The following is a 25,747-nucleotide window of genomic DNA, read 5'->3' on the forward strand; positions in this document are numbered from 1 at the left end:
TGGCTAGAATTGGATGAACGCACTCGAAACAGGTCATTACAAGAAATGAGGGGGGAAGTTGATACTGCTCCAGCAGAGAGAGCTTAATGATGAGTTGGACATGACATTTTTGCAAACTAATGGACAATGCTACCCATTTGAATGTGTGTCCTTATGACATTGCTCCGTCTTTTTAGTTCCTGGATAAGGTATAATTTATTGATCAGAAGAAAATATGCTGTGCATTGCAAGTGGAAACCAACCGCTTGTCAAATACACACAAGGAGAATTCCAATGGCAATTTACAAGGACTTCAGAAATATTGGGGAAACTATTGAATGAAGTGAAAAATAAGATTGATTTTGTGGGGAAAAAAATCCTATAAAAATTCATACATCTAGATCACCTAACATAGTCATTCTACAAGCTGAGGTGACCGTAATGAGGAAAGTCTTATTTCATAATATAATGAATATACATCCATTGGTCTGAAGGCATCGGCTATTAATTGTTTTCATATAAGCGAGAGTATTCATAGAATTGTTAAGAAATGGCTGCAACTGAATACATAGACCCTTCATTAATCTTTTAACTGAGATTTAAAAATTGCAAGATCTTGAACGTGAAAACGAAAAGCAGAAACGGATGTCAGAAAAGCTTATAGTGAAAAGAATAGAAGAAGCCCTATATGTACAGATAGTCCCTGGTAATACAATCATTCATTTAGTGACCATTCAAAATTACAACAGCACTAAAAAAAGTGACCTATGACCTGTTTTCAAACGTACAATCATTGCCACATAAAAATGGGAATGATGAAAATTTGGGTGTTTGACAGCTGGCATGTATTTATGATACAGTTGTCATGTGATCATATTTGTAACCTTGCAAGTAAAATCAATGGTGGGAGCCAGATTTTCTTAACAACCACACGTTTCACTTAACAAAAGTGATTCACTTAACTGTGGCAAAAAGTTGTAAAAGTTTGTAAAATGGAGCACTTAACAACTGTCTTGCTTAGCAACAGAAATTTTAGGCTCCATTGTGGTCATAAGTTGAGTCCTTATGACTATAATGGAATCTGCCCATTATGATCATAAATCATGCTGGGTTGGTCACATGATCAACCTAATTTTATGACACTTTGGGTGGCAGTTGTTAAGCAAATGCTGCAGTCATTAAGCGAAGTCACAATTTACTATGGACTGGTTTTGCTGCAAATTGGAAGTAAAACTTGTAAAACATGGTCACATGACTGGAGGATGTTGCAAATGGCCATAAATGTGTTTTGGTTACCGAGTACCCGTATTACTGTCATGTAACCACAGAGCGGAAAACTGTTGGAACTTCAGTTCCTTAAGTAGTACCTAACCAGGTAGGTCCATTGTAATCTCAAATGGTGACTAGTGATCAGTTATAAGTGGATGACTACCTGTAATCACTCAGAAGTAAGATGGAACATCCATACTCTTACAAGGCAATTCAACTTACAAGAGAAGAGTTCAACTTACAAGAGACGAGAAGAGTATTTAGAACTCTATTTGAGTTCTAAATAGAGAAAAATAAAAATTTGCATTCATGTGCCTGCCTCATAGATGACTTCTTGATTTGAAGTCCCTCTTGGGTCTGAAATCATAACTCTGGATCAGTTGTCATCTCCATCATATTGTCATCTGCTATCTTTTCATTTCCAGATGACAAGACAGAATCGAAATCTGGAGGCCATATTGCCATAGCCTGCCTCTATGCGAATAGGGCAAATCAGTTCAGGTGTAAGGTGTTGTGGCCCGTCAGCGGCCAGCGGAGCTGGTGGCAGACTCAGATAGTGAGGAGGTTGGGGAGGAACATGGCCCAGTCCTGGAGTCTGGTGAAGGCTCTGATGAGTGCTCTGCGTCAGAGGCAGAGATGGGTCCAGGGCCATCCGACAGTTATCAGCTACTTTTGGAGTCAGATATCAGTGAGGCAGAAGAACATCTGGAGCCTGTTTCTGATGTGTGCATATGCAGAGCTGTCAGGAGAAGGGAACAGCTAAGGAACAAGGGCTGACTTGGGAGTAAAGGCATAGGTGGATTGTGAATGGCCCCTCCCATAGAGAATAAAGAGGAGCAAAAGGGGAGTGGAGTTTGCAGGAGACAATTAGTTCATTTTAGTAGTGTGAAGATCTGTCCGTGACTCTCAGAGACTCCTTGCCAAGTCTTTTCTTGTACCACATTGCGTTTTGAAGATATTGGCCTGGTAGCTCTCCAAGCCTGATAAGGTCTGTGGTTGTAAATTCACCCATAACGACTATTTGCCAGGACTTTGCTGGATGTGAATGAGAGGAATTCACATTAGCTTAATAAAAAGGGGTTTTGTCGGGACAAGGAGTCTGCTGCGTGCTTTTGTGAAGCCTAGGTCAGAACATAAAGAGGAATGAATATGGCCTGAGAGTGATGGACTCTGTTCCACAATACAGTCTGGACAGCCAGTAATCCAGATCTCTTTATGATGGGTTTGCCAGTCACAGTCACATTACCTGAGACAGAAATCACTATTTGGGAAAAATGGACTCTTTACCCATTTTTTTTTTTGGGGGGGGGAAGTGCTTAATATAACCAAAATCCTTTTACCTTTAGAGGCTTTCTGACTTTGTTTTATCCCTTCTCTTTCAATCGGGCAACAAGAATAACTTGGCAATTGCATCCTCGCAGATTTGGGGGGAGTGTGTTGTGCTGCAGGCCTTAGCAATGGTAGTGTACAGGAATGGGTGACTCCGGGTGTCTTTCATCTCCTTTTCTAAGGGGACTAACAATAGTGACCTACTTAAGTTGTAATGTGAACATAGCAACATGTGGTTATAAACATAAAATTGAAGAAGGAAATACAATTATATCTTCTTCAATTCCCTTCTGCCTGTTTCCTCCCCATCTCTGCCCTTTGGCTTGCCCTACACTCTGCTGCCCCCAGCTGATCTTCCCCATCTTCTTCTCCCCATTGCTGAGGGGGAAGCCTGGCTCTTTGCAAGATAGCTGTTGGCTACCTGAGGCCTTCTGAAGGCAGTGGTGGGATTCAACTGGTGTAGCAACCAGTTTGTTGAGGTGCGTTTGTTGAGGTGTGTGGAGGCCTCAGGAGGCCAAAAATGAGCCAATTTTGGGGTGGCAGAGTGGTTTTGGAGGCTGAGGAGGCCAAAAATGGACCTGTTTTTGGCCTCCCCAGCCTCCAGGGAGAGAAAGGGAGGGAGGGAGGGAGGGAGAGAGAGAGAGAGAGAGAGAGAGAGAGAGAGAGAGAGAGAGAGAGAGAGAGAGAGACAAACAGAAGTCCCTCTCACACATCCAAAGGCAGCCACATCCCTTTACTAACCTGCTTTTCCCCCCCAGGAGCATAACAAATTAAAGATGAATTTGTGTGTCTTGTGCTAAATTGGCCACACCCACCAAATCACACGACTACCTAGCCACACCCACCCAGCTGGTCTGGCCCCCCAACAGTCTGAGGGACCGTGAATTGGCCCCCTATTTAAAAAGTTTGAGGACCCCTGGTCTAGGCTATCTCAGAAGGTGATGGTAGATGGGACACAATGATGCCATTAGACTGAAAATAGTCACTAAGGCACAATATTGCATAGAGGTGGTGAAAATAAAATTTGGGTTATGCAGCATTCTGAATTTGAAGACAAAAAGGTTCTCTGGATGTAAAAGGTCAGGATGTAAAAAGAGCACCTGTTACTAACTCCCAACTGTATATTTTCTTGGAATTGTAGTGCAAAGACAGCTTCACCCTATCCTTTGATTGTGTTATTGCTGACACATAACCAAATAGAATGTACAGACAGATTTCAATTGCATCTCATAAAGAGCTGTGCTGGTTCTATTCTATTTTCTTCTTGCAGTGAAATTACATTTAATCTTCTATAAATCAAAATGTACATTTGTACACGCAGAAGAAGGGTTTAACAATCTGTCAGCTTATTAACTGTTGGTCTGTGCTGCAGAACACTGTATGCTAAGTCATAATTGATTTGTTTGTCTGGCATACATAGAGACTATGATCTGAACTGGTTCCTGGTTCTTCTCCAGTCACAATTTGAGATGTCACTTCTAACATATAAAGGTCTGGGACATCAATATTTGTGATAACTCATCTTTTTGTACATTTCTATGCATATCTTCAAGGTCATCCTCAAAGGACCTGTTGAAATTATTCTTCTGTGTTGAGGTAAAGTCATCGTAACCCAGAGGCAGGCCTTCTCAGTGGTAGCCTTTTCCAATGGCTTATTATTTTGGCTTTTTTATATTAAGCAAATAACTTCTTATTCTCTGAGGCCTTTTAATAGGTTAATATTTTAACATTTTATATGTATATGCCTAGTGCACCTTGGCTAAACTCAAAAAGGCTAAGGCAGATCAAACCCAATTAATGGTTGGATAGGAGACCAAGAAGAAATATCTGAGCTGAAGACTCACGTAGTACGATGGACTTGCAGGGCCAGCGCAATGTTGTAACATGTTCACATGGGTGCAATAGGACTGGGTGTTTGTTAATATGATTTATTGGGTATGGAAAAGTGGTGGGTTCCTCCCAGTTCGGCCCGGTTCTCCCGAGCCGGTAGCGGTGATGATATGATGTCACCGAACTGATTCTGCCCCCCCGCACCCCCCACCCCCCGCATTATTCTTACCTTTTATTTGGCCCCACCCCCAATCTATTGCTGCCTCCTGAGTCCCAGCTGATGGCTAGAGGGAAAAAAACTGTTTAAACTCTTGCCCCGGGGCTTCAAAGGACCACCCTATAGCTGATCAGTGTTAAAAGAAAACAAATGAGTAGACCAGTGCCTGCAAAAATACATGAGTAGATCAGTGCCTGCAAAAATAAATGGGTAGACCAGTGTCTGCAAAAAATAAATGGGTAGATCCGTACAGCTCTGCAAGCAGTTAAAAGCCTGATTGACCAGTACCTCTGGTAAATCCTAAATAATTGTCACATGACCATCAAGCCACGCCCACAAAATAAGCCACGCCCACAGAACTAGTAGTAAAAAAATTTAGAACCCACCCCTGGTATGGGATTTTCTGTCTTCACTGTGAGTTATATTGCGATGTGGGGAGCGGGGTGCACTGAGGGAGCTCAACCAATCTCATTGTACATATTTTGTGCACTGACAATAAATATTTGAAATTTGAAATTTTGAAATTTGGAATGCTTTATCCACTTTTTTTTCCTAGGTGGAAATTCTTGACTGGAAGACAAAACAACAGCTTTGCTTCCTAGAAAAGGTTAGTAACCATAAACATCACTTTTTATATAATCACGTTTATAGATCACTTTCTGAGCACTCGGAGATTTGTACAATATCTTCATACTGTAACTGGGTGCTTCCTTAATTATATCCTTTGCTCCCACCCACTCACCCTTCCAAAAAAAGAATATCTGCTTGCTTCCTGATAGAAAGTTTTCTGTTATCTAGGTTGAGCCACACACTACAATAAGTGACATCCAAGTGATGTTCCACAAGATGCGTGAGTATCTACATTTCAGAATTTATTTTCAAAGGGATGTCAGTGCTTAATTAAATCATACATAATTGTGAGGAGCATACAGAAATTCCTAAATGACATAAGCTTTCTCAAAGCCGAGCTAATAATTCTTTCTACTAATTGCTGAAAGTTTAAGCCAGCCTTTTTCACTGCGATGCTCTTCAGATGTGTTATGTATCTAGCTTTCCTTTCCCGTTGCCTCTCAGAAGTAGACAAATGGCTGTCCTATGTCTAGAGTCAGAATGGGACAACTCGCTGCAGCCAACTTGCTGTGGCCAATTTACTGCAGCCAACTTGCTGTGGAACAATTTAACAATTCACTTTAATTATTTAAATCATTTAAATTTAAAGTTATTATTTAAAATAAATAAAAATTCTTTAAAATTATTTAAAATAAATAAAAAACTATTTTAATTTTTGTCATTCACATTTCATTTTGTCCCTCCTTTTGCATCCTTTCTTTTTTTTTTTTAAATTTGATTTATATGCTGCCCTTCTCCGGAGACTCAGGGTGGCTTACAATGCGTTAAGCAATAGCCTTCATACTTTTGTATATATTTTATACAAAGTCAGCTTATTGCCCCCACAATCTGGGTCCTCATTTTACCTATCTTTGAAAGGATGGAAGGCTGAGTCAACCTTGAGCCTGGTGAGATTTGAATTTGCAGTAATTGCAGGCAGCTGATGTTAATAACAGTGCTTTAGTCTGCTGCGCCACCAGGGCTCTTTGATATTAGTGTAACTCTTGTCCCGCAGTGAGTTGTCTTGTGGTGAGTTGACCATGGCTAGCTGTCCCGTGGCATGTTGCCTGCAGCAAGTTAGCTGTGTCGTGTTGGCCACGGCGAGTTGGCTTTGGCGAATTGTCATAGATCTGGCTAGAGGGTATCAAATTGGTGAAGACTGGCTTAGGGTTTTCTGGGTTGAGTTAGCAGTACAGATCTTGCAAAGCTCATTTGGTGAAGCAGAAGGTGGTTGCCAGAAAAAATCCAAAAAGTTTGTTTTGGAATTTATATATTTATTTTATTTTTAAATTTTGTTTGCCACTGTCTCGCTGCGAGGCGACTCTGGGAGGCTTACAACATTAAGCATAGATGTTTATCATTTATATATTTTATCTTTATATGTGCTTTTATTCAGAAATGTATTCACATATGATTATATATGTTTATATTACTTTTGCCAGAAATGTTGTGTAATACTTTGGAAATCAATCCCACCAAACCCAAACAGGCAAATTATGAGAAAGAATGAGTAAAGAAGTGATTTGCACGAATTGAGATTTTTTTATAATTTGTTGAGTTTAAAATGGAAAGTCAGAGGACAGGAAGGTTGTGTTTTTAATTGTGCATTTCTATTTTTCCCTGTAGATCCTCAGTGGTATCCAGCAAGACAATCTATAAGGCTTGATCCTAGTAAGTATCAAGTGTTTGTGTGTGTGTGTGTGTGTGTGTGTGTGTGTGTGTGTGTGTGTGTGTGTGTGTGTGTGTGAGAGAGAGAGAGAGAGAGAGAGAGAGAGAGAGAGAGAGAGAGAGATTAATTTAAACATTGCAGTTTTCTCTAAATCAAAGCAGTTCATTCAGATTACGATGTTAAAATCTTTTCAAAAAGTTAGCTCTTTACTAACATACCTAAGACGCTGCAGAAACATATTTAATTAGCATTTTGAATTCTGTGAAGTGAGATCTAGACTCCTGCATCCATAGACAGAAGTGAGGCTGTTTAAGAAGGAGGGGGAATCAAAATAAAAATTCTCCCCTGCTGGCTGATCATCTCCTTCTCTCCTCTTTGCATAGTATGAAAAGCAGACTCCTCAACAAAGGTCCAAGGCCATCTTCTTGTAAAGTCGGACCAATTATTGAGACAGAGTTCTGATAGAAAATCTTGTGTATAACACTTTTTGCTGTGATTTCTTTTTAACACCCTGGTTTCCCAAAGACTAGACTGTGAGCTCATGTTTTGCATACAGAATGTTACCATTATAGCCCAACATAAGAGATTGTGACAGCAGACCTGAGAATCATGGGACCATGATCTGCTTCAGTTTTCTGTATACAGGTAGTCCTCGACTTACAACAGTTAATTTAGTGACCGCTCGAAGTTACAATGGCACTGAACAAAGTGATTTATCACTATTTTTCATACTTAACAACCATTGCAGCATCCCCATAGTTACGTGATCAGAATTCAGATGTTTGGCAACTGACTCACATTTATGACAGTTGCAGTGTCCTGGGGACATGTGATCACCTTTTGTAATGTTTTGACAAGCAAAGTCTATGGGGAAGCCAGATTCACTTAACAACCATGTTACTAAATTAACAACTGCAGTGATTCACTTAACAACTATGGTGAGAAAGGTCATAAAATGGGGCAAAACTCATTTAACAAATGTCTCACTTAGCAACAGAAACTTTGGACTCAATTGTGGTGGTAAATCGAGGGCTATCTGTATTGACAACGACATGTAGAATCATTTGACGTATTTTCCTTTTACATGTCTTCAAATGCTTCCTTTCTTTTCCTTCAAATGTTCTTAAATGGAAGAAAGGTTTTGATGCCAGTGAAGACTCCATGAGGTAAATAGGAAAGAATAGCTGTAGAAAATACAATCTTTGATGAGGGATTGTGTACTTCAGTTCATATTACAACTTCTTCTCATCCTCTCAGAAGGAAAGTCCCTGAAGAATGAGGAAATCCTGCAACTGCTCCCAGTTGGCACCACTGCTACTCTCTATTTTAAAGATTTAGGACCGCAAATTGGATGGACCATGGTGAGCACCTCAGCTTTGATATGTTTTAATTAATTGCTGTTTTACCTCAATAATATCTTGCATTATGATGTTATTTAGGTTTTTCTCCAATGCAAAATGGTAGAAAGCACCTCCCGCCTTTTTGTGTTCTTTTCTAAACTCAAATTGCTGGGATGAAGGATGCAAAAGGAAAAAAATATAATCACCAGAAAACTTGGCAAGCAAGTCCATAGCAACGCAGCACTGGTTGCTTGGCAACCTGACAAAACCCAGTTTGTGTAATGTCTATATTAGGGGATGCAATAAGAAAGTAGGGAGAGGATGCAGCCCTCCAAAATTAGGGCGAGAATGAAACAGTCATTTGATCCAATCATATGGAATGGTGCCAACTTTGGTAGAACAGAATCAATTCTTCCAACTTTTCATCTTTGGCTTCTGTTTTCTGAGCTTCAGTGCCAGGAGAACCTAAACAGGTAAAGTGCTTCTTTGCACAAAGATGCTGTGACAAGCCCCTTTTCTGAATTGGCTTTTTGCCTGTCATATCTGCTAAAAGAACAAAAACAACATCTGATAAGGGAAAAGAAATTTTTAAAAAGACAGCGCTCAAGTGAGAATGTTAGATGAAGCCAGGATTTGTGGCCACAGCAATTTGTGAGCACAGTGGGTTATGTTATAATCTAGAGTCCTCCCTCTCCTTGTGTTTTTTTACTTATTAGGTTTTTATCCTGACTTTATTACTTTATAAGTAACTCAAGATGGCAAACATACCTAATGCTCCTTCCTCCTCCTATTTGCCCCATAAAACAACAACCCTGTGAGGTGGGTTGAGCTGAGAGAGAGTGATTGGCTCAAAGTCACCTAGCTGGCTTTCATGTCTGAGGCAGAACTAGGTCTCACAGTCCCCTGTTTCCTAGACCAGCACCAATACATTGCTACCCAATCTTTGCCAGCCTAGCAATTTTCAGACTTGTTACACAGCCCAACATGTTGCCAAGTTAAGGACTACTTGCATATATCATAAGATAAAATGGGAACTTGATAACAAACCAACAATTTATACCTGGAATCAATGCACAAAATACAACTTGGTTGATTTAAAATAAGACCTATCCAGAAAATAAGCCCTAGACTGATTTTAAGTGTGTGTCTAATATACGTCCACTCCCAAAATAAGCCCTAGTGAAGGGGGGCATGGCCAGCACAGGAGGTGGTGAGTGAGTGCAGGCTGATGGTGTCCAGCAGCAGCCAAAACCCTTGCAGCAGAGGTGAGTTGATTCCCTGTCCAACAACAGGCAGAGGCAGAGGCGGAGGGGGGGAGGCAGGCGATCTGGACACGCCATTCGGACACGCCATTGCTGGTCCGGCCCCCTGACTTTCAGCTTTCCAGCAGCCCGCACAACATGTCCGGATTACCTGCCTCCCCCCCCCCCGGTGCTCTGCCTCCATCTGCTGCTTGGACAGGGAATCAATTCACTTGCGTTGTGCGGGCTGCACAGCCCCAGAGTGCGCTGACCAAGGGCTGCAGCTGCTGCAAGATACCGTTGGTCCCCGTGTGCTTGCCGCCTCTTGTGCATGCGCTGCGGGTAGGGGGCCCAGCCAGGCTGATCACCCTGAAATCATGTTTCCCCAAAAATAAGCCCTAGGGCTTATTTTGGAGCCCGCCAAAAATATAAGACCAGATCTTATTTTCAGGGAAACATGGTAGTTTGTTTTGAGCTATAATGCTTATAATGACCAACTGCAAGAGGTATTTTAATAAGCTTGTCTTATGCACTTGAGCCAATGTATCCGTCATTAACAGATACATAAAAGGAATATTAATATTTCATTTGCTTATCCCACCTTTATTTCCCTTCTCCCATAGGAACACATTTGAACTGATCAGTCTCAGTTCTGAATTGGGGATTCAGCTTTTTGCCTTGAATCCAACCATCTAACCAGTCTGTGTTCCGTATTAAGCACTATTGTTTTCAATTGTGCTAAAGGCAAAATCATCTCAGATTGCAAAATAACCACCGCAGTGTTTATACCGTTTCAAAGCTAAAATACAAGCAGCCACAATTTTTAGGCAATGAAGACAGTTATGTAAAATAGAAAAAAAAAATGACAGCCTCAGGGGAAATAAGCAGAATACTTTCTAGAGCAGTGTTTCTCAACAGTGGCAGTTTTAAGATATATGGGATTCACCAGCCAGCAAGTTAAAATGTTGGTTCAAAGTCTTGGTTATAGCAAATGATCATTCATCATCCATTCTGATTGGGAGAACTGCATGCAATGTTGATAGAAGGAGCTGGCTGGGCTACGCATCAGCTTTGTAATATTCCACGCAACCAAAAGGTAATGTTTTAATAAGCGTCTCTCTCTCTCTTTTGCAGGTGTTTTTGATAGAATATACGGGCCCACTGTTCATCTATTTTGTGTTTTATCTCCGTATGCCTTTTATCTATGGCCAGGATGACAGATTTACTTCAGGCCGACATCCAGTAGTTAAGTGAGTCTCACTTCTAGACTGGAGGTGTTTATTTTGGGGCATCACAGCTTTATGCCAAATGTCTTGCCCAATTTGTCTTTTTAGTTTTCTGAAACGCTTTTATCTTGCTGTTTCTAGCTTGGCATGTATCTGCCATTCTTTCCACTACATCAAAAGGTTGATTGAAACAATATTTGTTCATCGGTTCTCCCATGGGACTATGCCACTGAGGAATATTGTTAAGGTAAATTGCCACAAAATCTACTTGCAGCCCTTGAATGCAATCTAATCTGGCCACTCCCTATAGGAGCCCAGTTTGTAATACAACTTTGGGCCGTAAATGATGCTCTTCAAAATGAGGAACTGTTCTCTGTTAGCATTTAACATCCGCTACTGAAATCTGCCATTCCAAAGTTTTGCTGCAAAACATGGGACTGCGATATCTGATCTTTTTTCCTCTAGCGAAGTGGGAAGATGCTCCTTGAGAGTGGCTTTCCTAGGACATGCTCTCCTGTTAAGACTGTGGAGTCGGTGGGTTTATTAGAATTACAGGGGCTTTACTACACCATGCTGATGCTTGAGTTGGCCTGCAGCTAACTTCACAATAGCAAGGTATATTTTACAGATTTTTTTAAAAAATGTACTCCTAGACTTCAGCTCCATCAGCAAAACCGAGGGAATTTCTGGTTCATTAAAATGTTGCAAACTTGCAACTATCCTTGTGTAGAAAAAATTTGGACTTGGGACGATTTTCAAAATGTAACTTGATGCGCCTTCTCCTGGGACTGAACCATTTCAAATGCTTGTGGGGGATTGATTTGAATCCTTTGCTGTGTTAAAAATTCTTGAAGAAGGAAATGAAGTACAGTAGATTGAAAATGAGGCTAAAATCGTTCTCTCTGGCTTTCTGGGTGTGTGTTTGTGTGTGTGTGTGTTTATGTATTTTAAGGAGCAAAATGATCGATCACATGATCCCGCCCAATTCTGAGTTATCCTGAGCCAAAATAGGTGTTTCTGAATTTATAATTTGATCCTTAAATTAAGTGTTCCTTTGGGTGTTTCTGGAGGTATTGAATGATTTAAGAAGAACAAGGAAGCTAATAAATGTAGTGGTTTTTTAAAAAAAATAATGGTTAGGGTTAGGGTTGGTATATATCACTGGTGGGTTCCTCTCGGTTCAGCCCGGTTCGGCCAAGCTGGTAGCGGTGATAATATGACGTCACCGAACCGGTTCTCTTTGTTCGGGAGGTGGGCCCTCCCGCCCCCCCCCTCCCCGCATTATTCTTACCTTTTATTTGGCCCCACCCCCAGTCTATTGCTGCCTCCTGAGTCCCAGCTGATCGGCTAGAAGGAAAAAAACTGTTTAAATTCTTGTTGTGGGGCTTCAAAGGGCCGCCCTACAGCTGATCAGCGTTAAAAGGCAGCGTGGTGGTAGACCAGTGCCTCCAAAAACAAATGGGTAGACCGGTGCCTCCAAAAACGAATGAATAGACCGGTGCCTCCAAAAACAAATAGGTAGACTGGTGCCTCCAAAAACAAATGGGTAGACCGGTGCCTCCAAAAACGAATGAGTAGACTGGTGCCTCCAAAAACAAATGGGTAGACCGGTGCCTCCAAAACAAATGAGTAGACCGGTGCCTCCAAAAACAAATAGGTAGACTGGTGCCTCCAAAAACAAATGAGTAGACCGGTACAGCTCTGCAAGCAGTTAAAAGCCTGGTAGACCAGTACCTCTGCTAAATTCTAAAGAATTGTCACATGACCATCAATCCACACCCACAAAATAATCCACACCCACAGAACCGGTAGTAAAAAAATTTAGAACCCACCCCTGGTATATATGGTATATAATAGACCTGTAATTTTTCTTATAACATCACATTGAGGATTGATTCAAATCTGGGTACTATTCCAAAATCTAAGCCACTCTACTATATTGATATAAACATTGCATTTTTTAATGTATAATAGGGAGCCTTTGATTTTTGGACTTCTATGATATTTTCCCTCTATCTTTTGCTGTGGTGGGAGATGCATATAAAATAATCGCGTATTGACTGTCTCTAATATATATAATATATCCAGATCAGATCACATTGTTTGTAAATAGTTGTTAATTTCCACTTGGTTTTGTATATAGAATTCTTGGGATGGGGGATACTGTTCCAAATTAAAAATACAGTGATTTTAGCAAAGATGTAATAATTCTTTAGGTCTTTAAGTGCTCTTAGCAGGCAGTTCTCATTAAGATTTTTGTTTCCTGATGCTGTATCTGGAGAATAAACTATCCAGTGGCAACTGGCCAGTTCTTTCATTAGTTCTTTCAATCTCCTCTGAAACAAAGACCACTTACTGTAGAAGCTGTTACTATTTGACCCAGATTATGTTCTTGAGAGAAAACACGTGCTTTGCTTGAATCTGGTTGTTTGCATTAATTAGAGCATTTGCTGCTGTATTTTGTTCAATGCAAGAGACGGTTTTTAACACACGTTTCTCTGCCACTGGAGAACATCGGGATGAATGAGGACAAACATAGCTATTCTCCAGGGACGGCCTTTTTCTGGCAGTTCAGATTATGTCTCGGAGCACATGATGCAAGAAAATGCCCTTTTAATTTCTACCTAATTAACACGGTTTTGTGGCTCCCAGTATTTTCTGTGGGAAACGTCTCCCTCTCTCTCTCATCTCTCTCTCTCTCTCTCATCACTCTCCCTCTCATCTCTCTCTCTCTCATCTCTCTCTCTCTCATCTCTCTCTCTCTTTCGCTCTCTCATATCTCCCTCATCTCTCTCTCTTTCTCTCTTTCATCTCTCTCTTTCTCCATCTCTCTCTCTCTCTCTCTCATCTCTCTCTCTTCCTCCCTCTTTCTTCTCTCTCATCTCTCTCTCATCTCTCTCTCTTTCTCTCTTCTTTCTTTCTCTCTCTCTCTCATCTCTCTCTCCCTCTAATCTCTCTCTCCCTCATCTCTGTCTCTCTTCTCTCTCTCTCATATCTCCCTAATCTCTCTCTCTCTCTTTCATCTCTCTCTTTCTCCCTCTTTCTTTCTCTCTCATCTCTGTCTCTTTCTCTCCTCTTTCTTTCTCTCTCTCTCTCTCTCTCTCTCATTCGCTCATCTCCCTCCCTCCCCCCCCCCTCTTTCTCTCTCTCATCTGTAGTTATGCAGGATTTACAGGCAATATTATTTGCAGGACCATTTTTTCCCAGATCCTTCTATTATGGCCCATTGGATCTAGGAGGAGAGGCATAGCTCTGGTTCCTGTCAATCAAGAATGTCCACTTGTAAGACTCAAGGAGAGGGTTTGTTTTTCGGTTGTTGTGTTGCCCTTTGGAACACCATTTCCCTTAAGATTAGGTGGCCCTGATCCTTCCGGCTTTTTGGAAGGTTTTCAAGACATGGATCTGTTCCAAAACATGGATTGTTAGAACCTGTAAGTAATTATTATCTGCCTAGATTGGTTTGGCTTCTTGGCTATTGTCTGTTTTACATTACATGATTTGTATTTTTTAAATGTTCCACATTGCAGAATCACTATTGTATATATATCAAAGAAATAAACAAGTAAGGACTTTTACTATTTCTCTCCTGCCTTATTTTTTTTTATAAACAATTCAAGGCAGTGAACATATTTAAGCAAGTACTTTAAGGATGCATTCGGCTCTAGTCAAGAAGTGGATTATCGGTGGTGGCTCAGGATGTGAGGCCTGTAATCAAACTTCTAGATCAGCATTTCTCAACCCTGCTGGCTGGGGAATTCTGGGAGTTGAAGTCCACACATCTTAAAGTTGTCTGGGTTGAGAAACCCTTATCTAGACAATAGTTTAGAGAGGGCTGAAACAACAGTAAGAAGTCAGAAAGATTTAAGAGAAGGATGGTTTGAAAGCGCTTCCACAACATCTGATGGAAGGGGAGTATTTTTTGTTACAGTATAGAGCAGACTCAGGAATTGCTGTCCTACAAAGTTAGTGTAGTCGAATTTAAAAGTGGAACAATGACTGTATGGCATTGGTCTGTTAAAAGTGACATTATAAATATACTATTACCTATTTTCATCTTCTGATATGAAGACGGGAGGTAGTTTCTTTCTAAAATGTGAAGAGGCAAAAATCTTTCAGGTATAATTATTTTCACAGTAAACTCCACATTTTTGATTGACAGTAGCCATCGCCAAATAGCTTCTTAATGGGGCTTCTATTATGTTAGTAATCAGCAGTGTTGGTGATTGGGGGGAAAAGGCAGTGGGGTTCAAAATGAAGAAAGCAGTTTTACAAAGCAAACCCCACTCTCTATCTCTGTTGCAGTGTCACTCACGCCTAAAAGGGGCAGAGCTTGCTGTATGACCCTGAAAGCTAAGAGAGAGAGAGAGAGACTGTCTTTGTAGTGTACAAAGTTAACACACAACTTTTTCATTTTCCAAAGGCTCCTTTTCTCCCTTTATTCACTGCAGGAGGGAAGATTTCCCGCAAATATAACATTTTTCTAGATCATTGTACTAGGCTTATTTTCCTTTGAGGTCACTGAGGTTCTTTTAGTTGGTTGTGTAAAGGGCTACATATACTAGTTGAACCATACTATAAGAGGCAAGATTTAAGATATTTGTTCTGTTGAAAGAAGAGGCAGTGTTATAAAAATGGGACATAAGCTCAGTAAGTTGTTTTGGCTTGTGTAGGATTATGGGTTGGCAGCTTTTAATCAGCTGCATTCTAACGTAAGATTCATTTCTAGGCACAATTACGATGCTGACACTGAGCTTTTAAGCTCTTTACGGTTGGGGTATTGGTACTTAGATTTCCTACTGGTATTTAAACTATCTGCTACTCATTTCACCCACGCATTCCACTTTCATGGTGCAGACTTGTGGCCCCTGAACTATTGAACCTAAATTCTTTCCTACCTGCTTCTAAAGTGAAATTCATGGTCTCAGAAAATTCTAAAAGAGGTAGCTGGAGCAGAAGACCTGCCCTCATGTCAAACCTGACTCACTCCATAGTTGCCTGTATTCAGGGGTGAAATCCAGCATGTTCTGACAGGTTCTGGAGAACCAGTAGTGAAAATTTTGAACAGTTCGGAGAACCGGCAAGTACCACCTCTGCTGGCCCCAAAGTGGGGTGGGAATGGAGATTTTGCAATATCCTTCCTCCAGGAGTCGGGAGGGAATGGAGATTTTGCAGTATCCTTCCCCTGCCACGCCCACCAAGCCACGCCCACAGAACTGGTGGGGAAAAAAATTGGATTTCACCACTGCCTGTACCTGCTTTCGCTCGCAGCTTTGCCAAACAATGACGGGAGGAGGGTGGTAAGTTCCTAAGGGTGGAGGGAGGGAGGCTGTGACATGTAAGTGAACCGTCTGTTGCCAGAAATACGTTATCTAACAAGGCCAAGTGATGAAGAATTGTTTGACCAAAGCAGACAGCTTTTCCTAAAGCAAAAGAATGCATTTGGTGAACTATGAATTGTGGGTGGCCCGGAGGGGAAAAGGGGAGTTACCTATGTGGGTTTTCGCAGGAAAATCCCAGAACTGACTTTGCTTCTGCTGTGCCTAGATGGATTTTTCAAGAAAGCTACACTCTTGGTTAATTTAAAAAGCCAAGAGTTTCTTTTGTTGAATGTGCCAAACGGGATAGTTGATACCTCAGCTATATCTCTAGATACCAAGAAAATTAAGAACAACTCAGAAATTGATTTAAGTTTATCCTGTTCCACAGAAGGATTTTGTTTGTTTACACAAACTCACAGATCCCTTTATATCCTGCTAGTTGAATTGCTATCAAGTCTGTGCTTCAAAAATAAACACTCTGACACAAGTTTTAGGTTTCATCCACCCATTAATATCCATAGGTCCATTGTTATTTTTTAAATAAAAAGGACAAAATTAGTGTCACATCATCACACCCCAAACTCCTCTTCTTTTGGACATTTATGCGATGTCACAATGTATATACAAAGGGATGGGGCTTACAATGCAATGCTGTTTTTATCAGACAGATCTCTAACCTATATCCACCTACTTCTTCAACTTGTCTTAGTGAAATGCTAGAAGATCCTGATGCTTGAATTTAACAGTGCAGCCATTATTTATAAACACTAGCATAGGTTGATTTTGTCTGAAATAAGATGTAAGAAATAGTATTAATTTGCTTGAGGAATTTAAAGTCCATAATTACGCTGAATAAAATTGCCCTACTTGCCATCATTGATTGGAGAAGTTTGTGCCTCTAAAATATTCTGTATTAAAAATTTACCAAACTGGGCCTCATATTTAGCGAGCTCACTTCCAGAATGTTATAAATACTGTATGTCTATAACAGCAAGGTCTATATTTTTAAAAAGTGCTGCTAGGAATGTGAGATAAGTGTTTTTAAACATTTAAACAGCATTTACTGTTTTAAACATCTCTTTCTTTTAATCTTGTCATATAAACTATTTTTGGTATCGTTAATACTGTAAATTGTTAGGAAATAATAATAAACTGAATTTTTTGTAGACTAAATCATAGGAAAAGCATACTAATTTGTTTCTTTGCACTTCATTTAAATCTTGTCATATAAACTATTTTTGGTAGCATTAATACTGCAAATTGTTAGGAAATAATAATAAACTGACATTTTTGTAGACTGAGAGTCATAGGGAAAGCATAATTTGTTTCTCTGCACTTCATTCACAGATATTTATTTCTTTGGTTCTGAGGAACAAAATAATGGGAAAGTTCTGAATTATATTTGAATCACTTAACTGGGGAAAAAGTCAAGTTGGGGATACTATTATAATGGAAGAAACATAATTTCCCCATATTTTGTTAACATAACTTGAGAATTAATTCTTCTTTGAATATGTAGTACCTGCTCACATTCTGTTTATATACATTAGGATTAGATAAAGAATTTGAACTGACAACATAGTTCCTGAGTGCACACACTCTATATTTTCTGTAGACCTCTATAATATAAAAAATTAACAAAAATATAAATGACTTGTTTTACAGAATTGTTTCTATTACTGGGGATTTGCTGCCTGGCTTGCTTTTTATATCAATCATCCTCTTTACACACCACCATGTAAGTAGCAAAAAAAAGAGGAAAAATCATTTGAATGTTTCATTCAGCTGAACCTTCATAAATATTTTCTTCTGCAGATTATGGACAAAAACAAGTCAATTTTGCTCTGATCATGTTCCTGGTAAGTATATTGCAAATTAAAAAATATATAGTAAGAAACATTTGTAATTTTTATTGTCACAATGAGCAATTTTTCATTGCAATTTTATTATCACATTTAGTCAGTATGATCCTAGCATAATATTGGCATGTTGGTGTGATGAATCTAAAATCTTGCCAGTAACAGGCCAGTAGTGAGCCAGTTTGGTGTAGTGGCCAAGGCACCAGGCTGGAATCCAGGAGACTGTGAGTTCTAGTCCTGTCTTAGGCCCAAAGCCAGCTGGATGACCTTGAGCCAGTCACTTGCTCTCAGCCCTAGGAATAAAATAACAAGGCCACTTCCAAACCTTGCCAAGAAAACTGCAATTTTCACCCACACTCAAAGGTCTCAAAACAGGAGACCAGGAACTGAAGGCCAGAGACATTCTCATTTCTCTGTCTTCCTTTTTCTTTTGATTTTCTTTTATTCCCATTGCAGCCAATGACAGAAAGCATATTTAAGGCAGTTTTAAAGCAAATACACATTTCCTGTATATTTGGTGTCATGGAGATGAGACACTCTGCTATTATTTTTTAGTGTTTTCCAACATTGTTTTTTCAAAAGCTAGTTAGAGGCATTTGGAAAGAAAAATGGAAGTAGTAGTTTACTTATTTTTAGAATTTATATCTCTTTATCTGCATTCTCTTCATATTTTTACACTTTGCAATAAGGAACAGGTATCTGAAGTTTGTCTCTGTACATGACATATGAGATTAAGTGTCATCCTGGAAAATATGTTGCAATCTTCAAATAAATTAAGAGAGTGTATTGTGAGTGTTTTGAATTAGAAGTTGTCTTGGTAGAGGGCCAGTAAGGAAAAAGGGTGGAAAGAGAGGAGCAAGGTAAAAGGAATGGAAATAAAATAACAACCTTAATAAAACATTGTGTTTTTAAAGTGAATGCTTTACAAAAGACCTTACTGTGATGTAGTAGTTACAGGACTGGAGAAGTTTTTTCCCCATTTGACCAAGGAGCTTGCTGGTTTGTTTTCAGTCACTCACGTTTTCTCAGCCAAACAGCATAATTGTGAGAATAAAATTAGAGTATACCACTTTCCATGTTTCAAAGGAGTCACCTCCAAACAATTCCTTATGTGTATGACATCTTCAGGGTTTGTGTGGAGCTTGTCTTCTTGTGCCACACAAATTTCTGCATACTAAGATATTGTTTCTAGTAATTCTCTGGATGTTTATATTCTACTGGCAACTTCCTGAACTAATTTACACTAATTGGTATGTAATCAGAATACTTTGGCAGAAACTAGAAGCTCGTATGTGGTTTTAGCAAGACTATTTGAGCCCTGTCCTTTGGTTTAGAAGAAAATTATCATGGTCAGATAGATCTTTTACCATGCTATTTATTTAGTTCTATTTGTAGCTCAACACCTATCAAAATGATCCCTATTGGCTCTTCCCAGAGACCAAGCCTGGCTTTTTCTCCTGCGCTGGGTCTATTCTGTGATGTGCATGTTTTTATCATTATCCTCAATTATGTGTAATGTCTTTGACTTTTTTGGGTTATTGTGTACTGTACTTATAATGCTATAAGGCTATCATTTATAATTTAGAAGGCTGCCCTTCTCAGAAATTGTGAAAAGGGCAGCCTTATAAATCTTCAGAATTAAGAAAATAAATGTGCTTTAAAACTGCTAGTATGATAACAGGCTTAAAGCAAAAAACTGAATAGTTTCTTTCCATATCTTAGCTACAGTATATATTATGAAAGTGTGGCTAGAAATTTGGCTATTTGCAAACATTGTTTGCAATTACCTTACCCTTTTAGAGTGTTCCAAGGAAGAAACTTTACTTAAAATTAGTTAAATACATATTTAACGGCCTAGCCTAAATGGTTTTTAATTGGGATTTTAAATTTTATGGATTTGGGGTTTTAAATTGGGTAGCCAATGATTTAATTCTTTTAATTATCTTAACTTTTCCATTTGTATGTTTTTTAATTTTGGCTGTTCACGGCCCTGAGTCCCTTCTGGGAGAAGGGCGGTATATAAATTAAATAAATAAATAAATAAATAAATAAATAAATAAATAAATAAATAAATAAATAAATAAATAAATAAATAAATAAATAAATAAATAAATAAATAAATAAATAAATAAATAAATAAATAAATAAAGTACTCTACGCACGTTTTTAAGCGTTTCCAAATAAGGGCAATAAAGGATCATCTGCAGAAGCATTTTCCTTCAGTGTTAATGAACAATGCATTGTTCTTGATTTCTTAAAGCAATGAAGGGTTTTATTTTTATGCAGAAACACAAAAGCTTCAATGTGTTTCTAGAGGAATCATCTGGGTTCCCATAGGAATGCACAATTTCAGTGCCCAGCTGTCAAGAGCAGTTGAGATACAGCACAGAGGTTGACAGAGCTAGCAAAATAACTCTTCCTCAGATTTTGAATAGCTATCTGAGCTGAATCCCCAGAGCCCCTAGATAATTTACAAGCTCGAAGATGAATCAGCCTTTTACACAGATAAATCAAATCTTAACTTTTTGTCTTGGCAGTTTGGGGAATGACCTAGTAGAAGAGCTGTCATCTAAATCAAATGTTTGTAATAATTCGTAACAACTGAAGCTTTACAAGTAGTCCTCAGCTTATGACCATTCAAAGCTATATGCGTTGAAAAAAAGTGATTTATGATTGATCCTTGCCCTTAAAACTGATGCAGTCTTCCTGTGGTCACTATCAAAATTCAGGAGCCTGGCAGTTGGCTACAATGTACTGATGTCATGTGGTAGTCAGTTGCAATCTTCCCAGAGAGCTTCTGACAAGCAAAGTCCATGAGGGAAGTTGGATTTAGTTAATGATCATGTGATTCACTGAATAACCATGGCAAAAAAAAAAATGGTAAAATCAGGCATAACTTACCTTGTAACCACACTGCTTAGTGATAGAGGTTCCAGCCCCAATTGTGTTGTAAGTCAAGGACTACCTGTATTTGAAGATGTGTCAAAAAAGCTGTAACACCATGCAATCCAGAGGTACCATGGTGTAAACAGAAATTAGATTTTGCTTTTAAAACAGGACAAAAGAGATGAGATTTTTAAGGAATTCTTCCCTAATTGGTTTCTTCCAGACGTGTTAGGGCTCTCTGTGAATCCGCACTCAGAATAGAAGCCCAATCTATCTGAAGTGGACCAAATGGGTCTGCATGAGAACTAGCTCTCTCGAATTAGGGAAAAAACATACTGAGAGCCCTCCTCTCTATTTAAACTGCCTTTTCTTTCATTGCCTCTATTTTCATCCACTTTCTCATTCTCTCTCATTGCAGACGTGTGAAGCTGGAAACTTTTCTATCCATGTTACACTTAGTAATCTGAGAAGAGATGGAAAAAGCTGAGTGTTTTGCTTCTAATTAAATACTGTTGAGGTTACTGTTGACTTACATTTATATTGAATAAATATATAGGTGAATAGGGGGAATCTTACAAAGAGCTCTTCCATGAATCTGGCTGATCTCAACAGCTTGCTGTACAAAGTAAAATGAGATAAATATGGCTGTAAGAAAATGCTGTAGTGTGGAACATTCTTGCTTTGGGTTTTAGTTGCTCCAGAATTTTATAGTCTATCTATTTTGTATCTCCATCCCTACTTTTCCGCAAGATTCAGCAGCCTTTGTCCCATGAGCATGCTTACTTGTTATAACCTCTTTTTTTCCAATGTCATCTTCTGCCCCAGTTACGGGGGAAGAAATCTGTCTCCTTTTTTCTTTCTGATTGAGCTATCTTTGATCAACATACTATCATTACAGGTCATCCTCGACTTACAACAGTTTGTTTAGTGACCAGTCAAAGTTACAGCGCACTGAAAAAAGTGACATGACCATTTTTCACATGTACGACCCATGGCCATGTGATCAAAAATCAGATCAGCCAATTGGTTCATATTTATGATGGTGGCAGCGTCCAAGGGTCATGTGATCACCTTTTGCGATCTTCTGACAAGCAATGTCAATGGGCAAGACAGATTCATTTAACAATGAATCAGTTAACTAACTTAACTGCAATGATTCACTTACCACTGTGGCAAGGAAAGTTGTAAAATGGGGCAAAACTCACTTAACTCACTTAGCAACATAAATTTGGGGCTCAAGTGTGATTGTAAGTCGAGGACTACCTATATCATTGGGCAATTGTGAGACTCAGCCCTTAGAAACATAGGCATTTCTTTGAAATTGCTTCCCCTTCTTTAACTGCTTATCTAGAAGGGTTGGCAGTGGTGGGACTGTAAAATGCTTTGAGAATTGAAGTATCTCTGGTAGGGTACCTCAATGAAAAAAGCAAGTGAACTATAAATTGATATGAGAATAATAATTACATCCATATGATTGATGCTACCTACCAAGCCTCGTGCTAGAAAAAATATTGGATGTATTTAAAAAAAACCTACACAAAGCAGAGCAAGTAGTTTAAAAATTTTTGGATCTTTCAATTGATAGGATCCAAGACCTGTAAGATCCCTTATCCAACGAAGAATCCTTTCACGTGGCTATTTTATTTTGTGTCATGCCCCAATTATACCTATGAGGTAAGCACTTTTAATATTGCAAAATTTTGGTTTTGCTTGATGTATATATGCTTAATGTTGCTATAGGGACACTTATTAAAACACTTGAAAGCTTGAACTGCACCCTTAAATATGTCCCTATGTATGACAAACCACCGAATTCTGTACTTCACAGAACCTGCTCAGAATACTACTTGAGAAGGGAAACAAAGAGAAAAAATGCAGAAACATAGCGTAAGCAATAGGTGAAATCGCTGCATAGTATTTCTTGCAGATGACAGATTGCCTCAGATTGCTACAGTTTCAAGGACACCGGAAAAAATGAATAACATTCTTTTAAAGAACTGCAAATGGAAAGACCTACTGTAAATCAGTAATAAATTAGAAATGTATGTAAATGGAAACATTTGTGGAAAACAGATTATGCAGAAGCAGTTTAGACAGATAGTTTTCTAATTTATTTTACGTGGGCCATTTGAATATATTTTAATACATCAAGCTATTTTAGCTTCACACTCTTTTTTGATATAAACCTGTGAAGGGGAGGAGGTAAATTTTGAAATAGTAGGATATCTCTAGGTGATTTTGCAAGGCTTTACAATTCCTAGTACTATAAAGTAAAAAAACTAACCAGAATTTCTCCACTTCACTGTAGATTATATACCTAAAAAGATGTTTAGTATAATGATCAGAAGTGAATTTTTATGTTCAATGTATGAGGAGAAAAGAGGGAATTACTAATTTTTAAAAATAAATCATCAAAATTTTATTATTTTAAAATTGCCTCTAGGAAGGAGAGTCCTAGCAATACAACTCAAACCATTTTGCTGTTATACTGTTTCTGCTCCTTAATAAACATGGTAAATTGCGGCAAAAAAGAGCATTACAGGCAGGCAGTTGATATATAGCATTAACATTAGATACACCTCATTAAATTCTATGATTGTGAGGCATGCCAATTGCGGCAATAAAATTCTCAAAGCACTCGTGTATGTCTTTTTACAATCATCTTCAATTAGTAGATGTCAGTGCTTTTCTTTTAAAGGCCCTACACATTGTATCTCTGCCTACTAATATTTAAGAACTTATTCCTTCTTTACTTTATCTTAATTAACTTAGTTGGGAAATATTTTCACACTCTTATTCGGAAGATCTTAAAGCAGAAGTTCATATATGTAGCGACGCATTTCCAAGATATTGGCTGTGTCTTTAATTAGTTGCATGTTTATGTTTTATTTCTTTTGTTTTACAAACTGATATTAAAACTAGTTATGTTTGATTATTTTAATATAAAAGGACTAGTTGCATTTAGCAATTTTAATCATGTGAAATAGTTCTAAATCTTCTTGGCCATTACAGCTGGGAACGTGGATTGGTTTTACTATCATGACTCAGTGCGTTTCAGGTGAATAGCATTCTTGGTTTTAAAATTTTGGGGTATTTACTCTCAATAGAATATTTTGTAATGTTAATGACCTTTTCTCTCTCTTGCAGTGGGATTGTTCACCTTGCTGTGTTTCATTCAGATGACGATCTGGGCAAAGGACAAACACTGCACTTATATACGAGAGTTTAAGGACTACCCTAGTTTTAGAATGTCCATCATTCCTTTCTTATTATAAGAACAATGTTTTTTTCCCTTTCTAAATTATAAGCAGCAAAATGGATGGACGTCCAAGAAGACTGTTGGCAATGGAGCCAAGATATGAAAATAATTTAGATTGATTATTTCAGATGCATGTTAATACTGTGCTACAGTGAGAGGGGCTCACAATATGCAGGTTTTAGCATTGACTCCTCTTTTTTTTTTTCATCTTATTGCCTTAAGGGTCATGAAACACATTCATATTTTATTTCAGTTTGATCCACCAAAGTAAAAGATAAGTAGATGGTTTTGATGCTTCTCTGGGTTAGACTCCGAGAAAAAAAAATCATGAGCATCCATACTGCATCCAAAAGAGAAAACAAGGTTGCATCTGGTATAAGATGCTTGCTATAGCAAGCAGTACAGGTCATTTATGGGAAACCTCTAGCCTACAGGCCTAATCTGGTTTATGAGGCCAGCATGTTACAGCCTGGGGGCCTTGGCCTTAATCTAACCTGCACTGAAACCTGTCTCAATTCCCAAGGGCCCCTCTCATCACTGCCCTGCTGATTGGAAGCACACCCAGTGCATGGCTTTCCCAGGGAATACTCACTATAGACAGATCGTCTAAGAGTTGCCTTTTGCTTCCCCTCAAAATGGAGGATCTACAGCAGCCCCAGTCAGGTTCTCCCTGTACTGTATTTCTTTTGATTGGGTAATGTGCACACTTGACATTGGCATCTGTTTCTAACCACAATGGCGCCAAAGTGACTTATCAAAATTTTCATGCTTGCATAGTAACATCCCACAAAATACATAGAGAACGAGTTTACATTGCAAGGCACATTTCTTCACAGTTGTCCTATTCTTTATAGATAGCAATATATATTGGACAATTAGAAGAGCAACTTGTAGAGAATGCACAGCGGAAAAGTGTTCCATGAGATTTATGACTCCCTTTAGTCCTGAATGGAGAACATTATGTTTCCCCATTCTCATTCTGCATAGAAAAGGAGCAGAGTTTATTTTAAACTCTACTACATCCTGAAATTATAACCCATCGGGCCAAAGAGATTCAGACCAAGACTGGATCCAATTCCCAACCCTGGTTTAGAACATGGTACACAGAACTAGTGTAGGATCACAAGGAAAGGAAGCAGTCAATACACTAAGAATAATTTATCTGATGGAGCCATCTGGTGACCCTACCAATAAGCTACTCAGAATTGCTTATGATTGAGGTACAATTAAGCTTAGTAAAATAAACAGAAACATAAGTTTCTGTGGAGATTGCCTATAAAAATATCCCCAATAAAAATAGACTTTGGGTTGACGGGAATTGGGACCGGGATTTCTGTCACTGAGCAATGCAGTCATAAAGTATGACATGCATGGCCTCATTGCTAAGCAATCCCAGGCACCCCGTGTTGCCATCAAAACTCCAGGATGGATGGGTCATTAAGCAGGAGTTTCAAGTAAGGAGTTTGGGATGCCACAGGTGCTAGCACAGCCTGTGTATGAGTTGGGGGAAAGGGTGCTACAATGGAGCACAAGTGCAGGGAGGCTGAAGTAAGGAGAGGAGAGTATGATATGTGGCACAGCAAGGCCGGGGCGGGGGAGGGGAGGCAATATGAGCAACTTGCAACCTTCTCTGCCGGCTTTCCCATTGACTTTGCTGTGCCTGCAATGTAATTTCATTTTAATGTATGCCAATTAGTGTACATTCAAAGTGACAAT

The 25,747-nt window shown here is 39.0% G+C and overlaps 1 protein-coding gene across 1 annotated transcript; it reads left to right on the plus strand.

Moving 5' to 3' along the window:
- Window positions 1-1,825: 1,825 nt before the first annotated feature.
- Window positions 1,826-24,062, plus strand: LOC139315044 (very-long-chain enoyl-CoA reductase-like). The gene is made up of 14 exons (XM_070941068.1): window positions 1,826-1,936; window positions 2,072-2,108; window positions 5,179-5,231; window positions 5,423-5,474; window positions 6,860-6,904; window positions 8,160-8,263; window positions 10,618-10,733; window positions 10,851-10,956; window positions 17,693-17,765; window positions 17,843-17,886; window positions 21,191-21,254; window positions 22,358-22,446; window positions 23,785-23,830; window positions 23,920-24,062. The coding sequence occupies exons 1-14, from the start codon at window positions 1,826-1,828 to the stop codon at window positions 24,045-24,047; spliced, it is 1,068 nt and encodes a 355-aa protein (XP_070797169.1). The 3' UTR covers window positions 24,048-24,062.
- The last annotated feature ends 1,685 nt before the right edge of the window (window positions 24,063-25,747 follow it).

The sequence above is a fragment of the Pituophis catenifer genome, unplaced genomic scaffold (genome assembly GCF_029215685.1).
Source record: "Pituophis catenifer annectens isolate HBS135680 unplaced genomic scaffold, rPitCat1.0.hap2 SCAF_3, whole genome shotgun sequence".
NCBI classification, from domain to species: Eukaryota; Metazoa; Chordata; class Lepidosauria; order Squamata; family Colubridae; genus Pituophis; species Pituophis catenifer.